The 12783-nt window shown below is 41.1% G+C and overlaps 1 protein-coding gene across 2 annotated transcripts in view; it reads left to right on the plus strand.

Annotated features, from left to right (window-relative positions):
• The window catches only part of LOC133538702 (zeta-sarcoglycan-like), a 466471-nt gene that overhangs the window by 409097 nt on the left and 44591 nt on the right, over positions 1 to 12783 (plus strand). For both annotated transcript variants that reach the window (XM_061880418.1, XM_061880419.1), the window contains one exon: positions 5810 to 5933. In XM_061880418.1, coding sequence (XP_061736402.1) covers positions 5810 to 5933 — 124 coding nt within the window. The remainder of the gene's footprint in view (positions 1 to 5809; positions 5934 to 12783) is intronic.

Here is a 12783-nt window from a genome sequence, read left to right on the forward strand (position 1 = left end):
AGGAAATTGGAGAGTTCCGGTCGGACGGTTTTTCACGGGACACATTTCCTGTGTTGTTTCCAGATGAGAAGATGCTGCTCCGTTATTTATTTAAGTAAAGTCTGAATGTCATAAAAACAGTTAGCTCCATCTTTTGACACTTCTTCCCCTCCCATCCTTGCACGCTACACCGCTACAACAAGTATGACGGGGAGAAGACGCTGTCGAAGGTGAACCACGTAAATAAGATCGCCCACAAAACGGCGCAACTAGAAGAGACTGTCTGAAAGCGGCTTGAAGATGATCTGTAAAAAAAATCTCTGCAACATTTTGGCCCTAGAACCACCATTACATGTTATGTAAACCACAAGGAAGTGTTTTCAATTTAGAAAAAAATAATACAAAATTCTACTCCTGTAATCCGACCTATAATCTGGGGCGCTTTATATATGAAAAAAATACACCATTGGTCGGCAGTGCGCCTTATACTCCGGTGCGCCCTATGGTCCGGAAAATACGGAAGTAACAACACATCTTATTATAATACAAAACACAAGCAAACCTTAAGTACATTAGTTTTTTTGGTTTTGCAATTCAAATGGAAAAGTAAATTGCTTGGCACAAACTCGTTACTAAATTTTCCTTTGCGGCAAGCCCGAGGAAAATACTGTTTGTCCACACCGGGCACTTTTGGGGCATGAGGAAGAAACAAGGAACAATCCTGCTTTTGGCCTCAGGCTGATCATGAGGAATTTGGATCATCTGTCGGTATACTTGTTTCATTTTTGTTGTAGCCTCTGAGTAGAAGTCAGGCAATCTGTCTTAGAAATTCTCCCACAGCCGAACATATCTGGAAGAGAAAAAAAAAAAAAAAAAAGTGTCCCGGCGGCAAAAGGTTTTTCTAATTTGATTTTATTGCGAGTGTGCTGTTTAATTTATTATAGTCCTTCTTCATCAATTGCAATCCCCTCCGCTTTGCAGAAAGTGCCTTTTATTCAATTTGACTTGCCAGCTTACCCTTGAGGGAAACAGTAGCGCTTTATCTAATGCCGCCATGCTGTTTAATCTTCTCATATTGTTTTCAACTTTGAGGGTGGAGCTACTGACCTCGCAAGCTTCAAGGGGAGAAACACCAACCACAGTCGATGCTCTTTTTGAGTAATTCAGAATATTTTAGAGCAACTTAAATCAAAGATGTTATTGATTTTTTTTTTTTTTTTATCAACTCAAGAGACCTACCACAGCCTATGCAAAACGGCTAATAACAAACAACAAGGGGCTTATATTTGTGTTTTTGTTGTGTTGTTCCTGTGTAACTTCTTACAAACTCCTTTTCCATATGAGTTGGGAAAGTGTGTTAGGCAGGCTCAGGAACACTTCAGAAAAGCACTATCACTAAATACAGCCTTTTTTAGATGAAAATAGCACTTTAGATCCATTTCAGTCTGGATACAAAGCTTTGCACAGTACTGAATCTGCACTTTTAAAGGTTTTTAATGACTTGCTTTTAATGTCTGATTCTGGCAGCTCTGCCATTTTAGTGCTTTTAGATCTTACAGCTGCCTTTGACACAGTCGACCACACAATTCTTTTAGACCGCCTGAGAGACTGTGTGGGTGTCAGGGGGACTGCGTTAGAGTGGTTCAGATCCTACCTGTCTGAGAGGTCCTTCTCTGTCAGGCTGGGGGGACGCCACCTCCTCTTCTGCCCCGCTTTACTGTGGTGTCCTCCAGGGATCTATTTTAGGCCCCATCCTGTTCGCTCTTTATCTCCTCCCTCTTGGAGAGATTTTTAAGAAACATGGAGTGTTTAATCACTTTTATGCAGATGACTGCCAAATTTATATGCCGGTTTCAAAAAGCCACGGCCCCCTTTCACTCCTTCTTAACTGTCTATGTGACGTCAAGGCTTGGTTAGCCCAGAATTTTTTAATAATGAATGAGGGAAAAACGGAAATTTTAGTTTTTGGTCCGGCCCTTACTGACTTGGGACCATTGCAAAATGATGTGCGTCCCAAAGTCACCAGCCTTGGCGTCACTATAGACAGCGATTTTAACTTGACAAACAAGTCAATGGCGTTTTAAAATGGTGTTTTTATCACCTTCGTCTTTTAGTAAAGGGTAAACCGTTTTTATCTTTTAACCTTTTTGAACAAGTCGTGCATGCTTTTATTTCAAGTGGCCTGGACTACTGCAATGCACTTTATGCTGGCATTAGCCAAAAAGCTCTCTCCCGGTTACAGTTAGTCCAGAACGCGGCAGCACGACTTTTAAGAGGGGCCAGGAAACGCCAGCATATAACCCCAATTCTTCAGAGTTTGCACTGGCTCCCTGTTCATTTTAGAATTGATTTTAAAACATTGCTGTTTGTTTTTAAATCTTTACATGGACCGGCACCTCAATATATCTCGGACCTCATCCAAATTTACACTCCTGCACGCGCTCTGAGGTCCGAGAGCCAGCTCCAGCTCGTGGTGCCCAAAACCAGACTTAAGACCAGGGGAGACAGGGCCTTCTCTGTGGTCGGCCCTAAGCTCTGGAACACTCTGCCGCTCCGTGTTTAAACTGCTTCCACAGTGGAGTGTTTTAAGTCTCGTCTTAAGACCCACTTTTATTCTTTGGCTTTTAACACTACGTGAGTTGTGTGGTCCTCTGTCCTCTGTTGTCCTCTGTGTTTTTTATACACTTTGATTTTTATTTTACTGTTTTAATTGATTTTACCTTTTAAAATAGTTTTTAATCATATTTGTTTTTATATTGTTTTTATTGGTTTTATTTTTATTCATTTTTTGTTTTATTCAGTCATTGGTGGAGCATAATATTGTTTTTAACATGGCTGTGCAGCACTTTGGAAACTTTATTGTTGTTTAAATGTGCTATATAAATAAAGTGGATTGGATTGGATTGGATTACAGTTTGTCACTACATCTGTAAGTGCAAGTTAAAGCTCTACTATGCAAAGCGAAAGCCATTTATCAACAACATCCAGAAACGCCGCCGGCTTCTCTGGGCCTGAGATCATCTAAGATGGACTGATGCAAAGTGGAAAAATGTTCTGTGGTCTGACATTTCAAATTGTTTTTGGAAATATTCGACATCGTGTCATCCGGACCAAAGGGGAAGCGAACTATCCAGACTGTTATCGACGCAAAGTTCAAAGGCCAGCATCTGTGATGGTATGGGGGTGTATTAGTGCCCAAGGCATGGGTAACTTACACACCTGTGAAGGCACCATTAATGCTGAAAGGCATATACAGGTTTTGGAACAACATATGCTGCCATCTAAGCGCCGTCTTTTTCATGGACGCCCCTGCTTATTTCAGCAAGACAATGCCAAGCCACTTCAGCACGTGTTACAACAGCGTGGCTTCGTAAAAAAAAAGAGTGTGGGTACTTTCATGGCCCACCTGCAGTCCAGACCCGTCTCCCATCGAAAATGTGTGGCGCATTATGAAGCGCAAAATACGACAGCGGAGACCCCGGACTGTTGAACGACTGAAGCTCTACATAAAAACAAGAATGGGAAAGAATTCCACTTTCAAAGCTTCAGCAATTAGTTTCTTCAGTTCCCAAACATTTATTGAGTGTTGTTAAAAGAAAAGGTGATGTAACACAGTGGTGAACATGCCCTTTCCCAACTACTTTGGTACGTGTTGCAACCATGAAATTCTAAGTCAATTATTATTTGCAAAAAAATGAGCAAATAATTTTCAATCTATATTCAATTGAATAGACTGCAAAGACAAGATACTTAACGTTCGAACTGGAAAACTTTTTTTTTTTTTGTGTTGCAATCAGCTCATTTGGAATTCGATGCCTCCGACATGTTTCAAAAAAGCTGGCAAAAGTGACGAAAAAAGACTGAGAAAGTTAAGAAACGCTCATCAAACACTTATTTGGAACATCACACAGGTGAATAGGCTTATTGGGAACGGGCGGGTGCTGTGATTTGGGTATAAAAATGAAGAGAAGTGAATTATATACATATATATAGCGCTTTTCTCTAGTGACTCAAAGCACTTTTACATAGTGAAACCCAATATCTGAGTTATATTTAAACCAGGGGGGTGGCACTGGGAGCAGGTGGGTAAAGTGTCTTGCCCAAGGACACAACGGCAGTGACTAGGATGGTGGAAGCGGGGATCAATAATGTCTCATGACACACTATCTGTATGTAATATTGGCTGCATTTCTGATAGTTGTGTGCCATGTTGTTCCAGACCACAGCAAACACTGCCTAGCTTGCCAAATATTGTAATAAATCTATTAAAATAATACAACCTGACATTTCTTTTAACTTGGATACACGTATATACCGTTTGGCCATTAAAGCCAGTAATTTCCCAGAGTTATCTCACCTTCTGAGTAGCCTCTGATTTTACTAATTGTTTTTAATGTTTAGAACAAATATTACATTTCAACATTTCTGTCAACAAAGATTTGCTTCAGTCATGTTGATAGTAGTCTATTATAGCTAATATAGACACTTATCTCATGTGTTGCCTTCACTATATATATAGATAGATAGATAGATAGATAGTACTTTATTGATTCCTTCTGGAGAGTTGCCTCAGGAAAATTAATATTATAATGGGGTATAAATGGAAACAAAATGGAAAATTATTACAATAAGAATAAAAATAAAAAATCAAGAATGGGAATTACAATATAACAGTAAAATACGAATATAACTGTTATGGTTTACCTAGAGGAGTGACGGCAACGGGCACAGAGGGCAGCAATGTTCATAAATTTATTAAATATATAGCGAATGTATATATAATAATAACAAACAATACTTAGGAACTATATAATGGAGTGTGACAAAATCCAAGAGTGTATGCGTGTGACTATGTGTGTAGATTAGTTGAAGTGTGTTTTACAAAAGTCTTGACGAGAGCGAAGGAACGAGGAAGTCCATGGGCCAGGCAGGATCAGGGGCGAGAGAGAGGCGTCAGAGTCCAGGGCCGAGCGAGGAGTCGAGGAACGAGGGAGGCAGTCGAAATCCAGGGCAACGGGAGAAAAACACTGCTGAAACACGGAAGAAGACAAAGGAAACATCAAGCCACGGAGAAGAAACAAAAATAGAGCATAAAGCTTCGCTTACGGTTCACCATATGAGAACTAAGTTCCCACGAGGTTCCCTGGGTTTCACTGGTCTTTTAAGCAGCTCGCTCTCATCAATTCCAGGTGTGTAGAAAGGCAATAGTCTGCAGGCTTGTAGCTGCGTGGGCGTGCTGCTTTCAGCGCGAGCAGGGGCGTGTTCTGAGCGCGCTCTCAGCTGAGAGAGCGCATGTGGGCGTGGCCCGCGCTGCGCTGGTCATGAGGCACAGATGAGGACGCGTTGGAATGCGCCCTGGCCGTGACAATAACAAGAGAAACTAGGGAGTAGTGACCATGTTATGAAAAAAACTAAGACTTTTATATGGTTTATCATTTTTTGTGGCTCCAGACAATTTGTTTTTTGTATTTTTTGGTCCAATATGGCTCTTTCAACATTTTGGGTTGCCGACCCCCCTGGTATAGGTAAAATAAATAAGACAGAATCCAAATGCTCACTGCAGAGGACGCTGGTTCTCAGTAATCAGACAAAGAAAGAAATATAGTACAGAAATAAGTCCAGTCCCTCAGGCCTTAGCTGTCTAAAACATAGCCCGAAAACAATTTTAGTTGAATAACCCGGTAGTAGTCGTTCAAACCTCACAGTTACATATCCACTGAAAAAACCTGCATACTTACCGCTCTGCATGTCACTATAATATCCCCATCATCTACTCAATATTCCATCTCCACTGTTTCTCACAGAACTGATGAGTGGTTATGTTCCTCAGGCTCGAATCTCCGACTCGGACGCTAACCCTCGAGGCCCCCCGGGGTGTTGAGCTGAATGCCGGCGTTGGGGACTTCACCGCATCTTGTCGGAAGGACCTCCTGCTACAGTCCTCGGAAGGAGAGGTGAGAGCATGACCGTGGTTTCTATTTTGGAATTGATTGTGTTTCTACTATGCAAAGTCAATGGTATGCATGCGTGTTTTCTATCTATTTAAAAGAGACTACAATCCAGTCTAGTTTGTGTGTGTATACAGAGTAGTAACAATACCACTATTTTGGTACCGGTACCAAAATGTTTTTCGGTACTTTTCTAAATAAAGGGAACAACAGAAAAATTCCATTAATGGCTTTATTTTAACAAAAAATCTTAGGGTACATTAAACATGTGTTTCTTATTGCAATGAAGTCCTTAAATAAAATAGTGAACACAATAGACAGTTTGTCTATAAGTAGTAAGTAAACAAACAAAGGCTCCTAATTAATCTGCTGACATATGCAGTAACATATTGTGTCATTTATCATTCTATTATTTTGTCAAAATTATTCAGGACAAGTGGTAAAAAATTTATTATTACCGTATTTCCTTGAATATCCGCCGGGTAAATAGTATGCGCCTGCCTAGGATTACTGCTGGGTCAAACTCGTTTTGCAAAATAATTAGCATATGCCTAGAATTTCCGCCGGGTCAAACTCATCACGTCACGAGTGACACCTCACCTGTCATCATTTTCAAAATAGAGGAGACTGATTTCAATAATTCTAAATTGCACAAAGGAAAGAAGATTAAGAGCTATTCGGTAGGATTTAAGGTCCAAGCTATTGAATATGCTAAAAAGAACAGTAAAAAGCTATGTTTTATTAATATACCGTAGCTGCGTGTGTCAAATATGAGTCATTAAATGACTCCCGCTAGTGATCCTTCTTGCGACTACTCGGCTGCAGAAGAAGTGACAACAAGCAGCAAGAGTGAGCAGCGATCGTTTATTTTATCCTCTCGTTTGCACTTATAAAATGGAGGATTACATATCCAAAATAAAACCGTTTTCTAAACTGGACTTTCAATCGAAGCAGGAGGTAAGAAAAGAAGATCCCCATCGAGACAGAGAGATTTTTAAAACTGAAGAAAGATAAGGAAGACTTCTATAAACAAGTTGGATACTTTTGATCAGAAGGAGCTGCGCATGGACTTCATTTATAAGTAAAGGTAAGACCATAATAAAGTTTTTTTATTAAATGTGCTTTTCATGATGGTATCTTTACATCACACTCAAATGTATAGGCGCAGGCCTACATTTACCGCATGCCTTTGGTAAGCGCCGGAGTGAGAAGAGGTTTTAAATTCAATATTATTGCCGGCGGCAATTCAAGGAAATACGGTAATTTACATGTCCATTTCTTGTTAATATCCGCTTACTTTCTCTTTTAACATGTTCTATCTACACTTCTGTTAAAATGTAATAATCACTCATTCTTCTGTAGTTTTGATACTTTACATTATTTTTGGATGATGCCACAAATTTAGGCATCAATCCGATACCAAAGTAGTTACAGGATCATACATTGGTCATATTCAAAGTCTTCAAGCGTCCAGGGACGTATTTCCTGAGTTTATAAACATAATATACATTTAACAAAAACGAATGCCAAAAACTATCGACGTAATCATAGTAGTATTGACTACATACGTGCCTGTACTCGATATCATTACATATCATACGTTTGTTTACATTTTGATGCCCTGGAACTACGGTGTGTAGTGAAGCATGTTTAGCTATTCCTCGTCCTGCAGGGATGATACTTGTAAGAAATGTACGTTATTTGTCGCCATGGAGACCAGGATTAGTGATTTAGAAGTAGCTAAAACACTGCCAACGGTGGATGGACGTTAGCTGCTACCTAGATAGCCATGTATTAAGGCATTGATTGATTGATTGATTGATTGATTGATTAAAACTTTTATTAGTAGATTGCACAGTACAGTACATATTCTGTACAATTGACCACTAAATGGTAACACCCCAATACGTTTTTCAACTTGTTTAAAGGGGAACATTAACACCAAACCTATGTAAGCGTCAATATATACCTGGATGTTGCAGAAAAAAGACCATGTATTTTTTTTAACCGATTTCCGAACTCTAAATGGGTGAATTTTGGCAAATTAACCGCCTTTCTGTTTATCGGTCATTTAGCGATGACGTCAGAACGTGACGTCACCGAGGTAATACACCCGCCTTTTTCATTTTGACATTACAAACACCGGGACTCAGCTCTGTTATTTTCGACTATTTTTTGGAACCTTGGAGACATCATGCCTCGTCGGAGGGTGTAACAACACTAACAGGGAGGGATTCAAGTTGCGCCACTGGCAAGAAATCTGCCGCCGACCCCCATTGAATGTGCCAGAGTGTCTTCACATTTGACCGGCGATGCTAAGACAGACATGGCACAGAGATGTATGGATAACCTGCAGATGTATTTGCAACGATTAAGTCAACGAAATCACAAAGGTGAGTTTTGTTGATGTTGTTGACTTATGTGCTAATCAGACATATTTGGTCGCAGCATGACTGCCAGCTAATCGATGCTAACATGCCACGCTAATCGATGCTAACATGCTATTTACGCTAGCTGTATGTACATTTGAAACTAGATACCCACATTTAATGCGAAACAAACACTCACCAATTGACAGATTTAAGTTGCTCCAGTGTCTTAAGATGCGTAAGCCCTGATCGTTTGGTCCGCACATTTTACCGGCGATGCTAATAAGGCAGCCATGCTATGGGCCACTTCATTAGGTACACCCACGCTGTCGCCGAATAGCGTCAATAGCTATTCGCTCAATAGCTTCAATTTCTTCTTAAATTTCGTTTTCGCTATCTGCCTCCATACTCCGGCCATCTGTTTCAATACAAATGCGTAATCTGTTGAATCGCTTAAGCCGCTAAAATGCGTGTCTGAATCCGAGCTAATGTCGCTATATCTTGCTGTGGTAACCACCATGTTGTTTAATTGGCAGCACTGTATGACGTCACAGGGAAATGGACGGGTGGATATAGCGATGGTGAAAATCAGGCACTTTGAAGCAGTTTTTCGGGATATTCCGGGAGGTGTAAAATTTTGAAAAAAAACTTCGAAAAATAAAACAAGCCACTGGGAACTGACTTTTATTGTTTTTAACCCTTTTGAAATTGTGATAATTTTCCCCTTTAAGTCATGGTCCACGTTAATCAATTCATGGTATTCAAGGCACCTCTTCCTGAGGGCGTTTCAGTTTTATAACTTCACGTTTATCGCTAGTTTTTACGCCAAAATGCGGCCGTTCTCCCTTTCCTGTCCACATACTGTGTCTGCTTTCAAGTACTCTGTGTATGTGCGCTGCCGAACATGCTTTTCAGCTCGTAAACCAGGGCTAGGGGGGTTCAGGACTGGTACGTTTCAGTGACGGTATCGTATCAAAAATGATTAATTAGTATCGCGGTACTATACTAACACCGGTATACCGTACAACCCTAGTACAGACAATACATTGTCAGGCCGCTTTCATTAAAGTACCTTATTGGGCTAATGAGCGTCATCAATCCAGGCGACCTTGTCATTCTTTTCTTCCTCCCATTGCTTGTGTTTTGGGGAAAGTGACTTCATTAAAGCGGATTTGATGAGGTTCCCTGTCAGCGGCTCCTGTCATGTGTGTGTTCTGTTAGCCTGCTATCTTACTGTCAAGCTCTTTGAATAACAGCCTGTCATGTTGGAACGCCAGTGCATGCTCGTCCATTTCCAGTATGTGTGTGTGTGTGTGTGTGTGTGTGTGTTGTGAGTCCAAGAGAGCACAGTGTGTCATTAACTCTGTAATTAACAGAAGAATGCCCCCTTTTATTAGACTCACTGTCAGTGTCCTCCGCTCACTGCACATTGTCACACACACACACACACACACTAGGACAGGAGTCTCACAAAACAAGTTAGATGATCCATCCCAAAACACATTTCTCATTTCCTCCTCTCCACCACACTCTTAGATTCTTCTCATATCCACCCTCATACGCGCTTTTTTTTTTTTTTTTTACCCTTCTTATCTTGTTTCCGTCCACTGGAACCTAATCAGGTGAAGTACACAACTTCATCCCGAAAGTCACACACTGAAAAATCTAGTGCAGGAAAGTTGGCACTTTGTGTAATTCGTAAATATAAACATAATACAATGATTTGCAAATCCTTTTCAACCTATGTTCAATTGAATAGACGGCAAACACAAGATATTTAATGTTAGAACTGAGAAACATAATTTTTGGATTTTGCAAATAATCATTAACTTAGAATTTAATGGAGGCAAAACATTGCAAAAAAGTTGGCACAGGGGCATTTTTACCACTGTGTTACATGGCCTTTCCTTTTAACAACACTCAGTAAATGTTTGGGAACTAAGGATACCAAATTTTGAATCTTTTCAGATGGAATTATTTCCCATTCTTGCTTGTTCAACTGTCCGGGGTCTCCGTTGTGGTATTTTACGCTTCATAACGTGCGACACATTTTCAATGGGAGGCAGGTCTGGACTACAGGCAGGCCAGTCTTTTATTATGAAGCAACACTATTGCAACACGTGGCTTGTCATTGTCTTGCTGAAATAAGCAGGGGCGTCCATGATAACGTCGCTTGGATGGCGACATATGTTGCTCCAAAACCTGTATGTACCTTTCAGCATTAATGGTGCCTTCACAGATGTGTAAGTTACCCATGCCTCGGGCACTAATACACCCCCATACCATCACAGATGCTGGCTTTTTAACTTTTTGCCCATAACGGAGGTTTGTTTTCTTCTTTGGTCCAGAAGGACACAACATCCACAGTTTCCAAAAACAATTTGAAATGTGGACTCGTCAGACGACAGAACACTTTTCCACTTTGCATCAGTCCGTCTTGGATGAGCTCGGGCCCAGCAAAGCCGGCAGCGTTTCTGGGTGTTGTTGATAAATGGCTTTGTAGAGTTTTTGTTATGTTTTACTAAGTGGAGGTGACAGCAGACTGACACCAGGTGGCAGTAGTGTACAAAGATTATTTAATATATATATTAACCATACATATATATATATATGATAATCAAACAATATAAAATAAACTAAGGAAATGGAGTGTGGACAAGATCCAAAAGTGTATGTGATGTGAGGTTATGTGTGTGATTAGCTGAGGTGTGTGTTACCAAAGTGTTGACGAGAGTGAAGGAACGCGGATGTCCGTAGGGCAGGAGCGAAGAGGCAAGATCCGTGTCCAAGCGGGGGGAGTCAAGGATTTAAGGAGGCAGTCAGAGTCCAGGGGGAGATCCAGGGAAAAAGGTGAGACGCACAGTTCACCTTAAAGACGACGGAGGGTACTGCGGGGATGACACAAGAAAATACGGATGGGCAAACACAGCGAGGACGTGGCTTACTGTACTGGAACAGAAGACTATAATCCGGCGAGTGATGGCAGGTTGTCCAGGTTTATGAAGGCAGCTCCGTCATTACCGTCAGGTGTGAAGATTGCCGGTGATTGATTGCTGCTGCAGGGCGGAGACGCGCGCGGCTCATCCCTGGCTGAGCGCGCCCGTGGGCGTGTCCCGAGGTGCGCACAGATGGATGAGCGGCGCTGGCAGGAGTCTGAGCCGTAACAGTTTTATAGTTTTAACTTGCACTTACAGATGTAGCGACGGAATGTAGTTACTGACAGTGGATTTTCCGAAGTGTTCCTGAGCCCAAGTGGTGATGTCCTTTACACACTGATGTCACTTTTTGATGCAGTACCGCCTGAGGGATCGAAGGTCCGTAATATCATCGCTTACGTCATGGGTGTCAAACTCTGGCCCGCGGGTCGAATCTTGCCCGCCGTGTAATTTAATTTGGCCCTTGAGGCAATATCAATTTAGCATTAGAGCTGGCCCGCCGGTCTTATACAGCGTTGGTGCCGCAGTAACACCACATTCACCACTAATACTCATACTTGCCAACCCTCCTAATTTTCCCGGTAGACTCCCGAAGTTCAGTGTCCCTCCTAAAAATCTCCCAGGGCAACCATTCTCCCGTATTTCTACCGATTTCCACCTAGACAACTATATTGGGGGCGTGAATTTAAGGCACTGCCTTTAGCGTTCTCTACAACCTGTCGTCACGTCCGCTTTTCGTCCATACTAACAGCGTGTCACATAATAGTTGTGGCTTTAACACACACACACACACACGCACAAGTGAATACAAGGCATACTTGGTCAACTGCCATACAGGTCACACTGAGGGTGGCCGTATAAACAACTTTAGCACTGTTACAAATATGCGCCACGCTGTGAACCCACACCAAACAAGAATGACAAACACATTTCGGGTGAACATCCGCACCGTAACACAACACAACAAATACCCAGAAACCCTTGCAGCACTAACTTTTCCGGGAAATTTCCAGCAAACTGACCAATAATTAACGTTTTTTTCATGCATTTTCTTTTGCTACTTCAAGGCTTGAATGTTTGGTTCATTCATTATTGTTATTTTATTTTCAAATGTATTATTAGCCTGTGGAAAAACTGTGATATTTACCTCAGAAGATTGCAAATAGAAAAAAAGACATAATTTTTATTTAAATTTTGTTTGATATGCCATTCTTTTAATTATTATTATTATTATTTGAAACTGGATTTTGCATGTCACTATAAAGTTATATAAGCCTTGCTTGTTCAATATTCAATGCAAAACTTGTTTGGGTCCCTATTAAAAGGTTAATTTGTTCAACCTTGGCCCGCAGTTTTGTTCCGTTTCAAATTTTGGCCCACTCTGTATTTGAGTTTGACACCCCTGCCTTACGTGTAGTGATTTCTCCAGATTCTCTGAACCTTTTTGATGGCATTACAGACCGTAGATGGTGAAATCCCTAAATTGCTTGCAATAGCTCGTTGAGAAATGTTGTTCTTAAAAAAACTGTTCGACAATTTGCTCAGGCATTT

Source organism: Nerophis ophidion, linkage group LG20 (genome assembly GCF_033978795.1).
Source record: "Nerophis ophidion isolate RoL-2023_Sa linkage group LG20, RoL_Noph_v1.0, whole genome shotgun sequence".
NCBI classification, from domain to species: domain Eukaryota; kingdom Metazoa; phylum Chordata; class Actinopteri; order Syngnathiformes; family Syngnathidae; genus Nerophis; species Nerophis ophidion.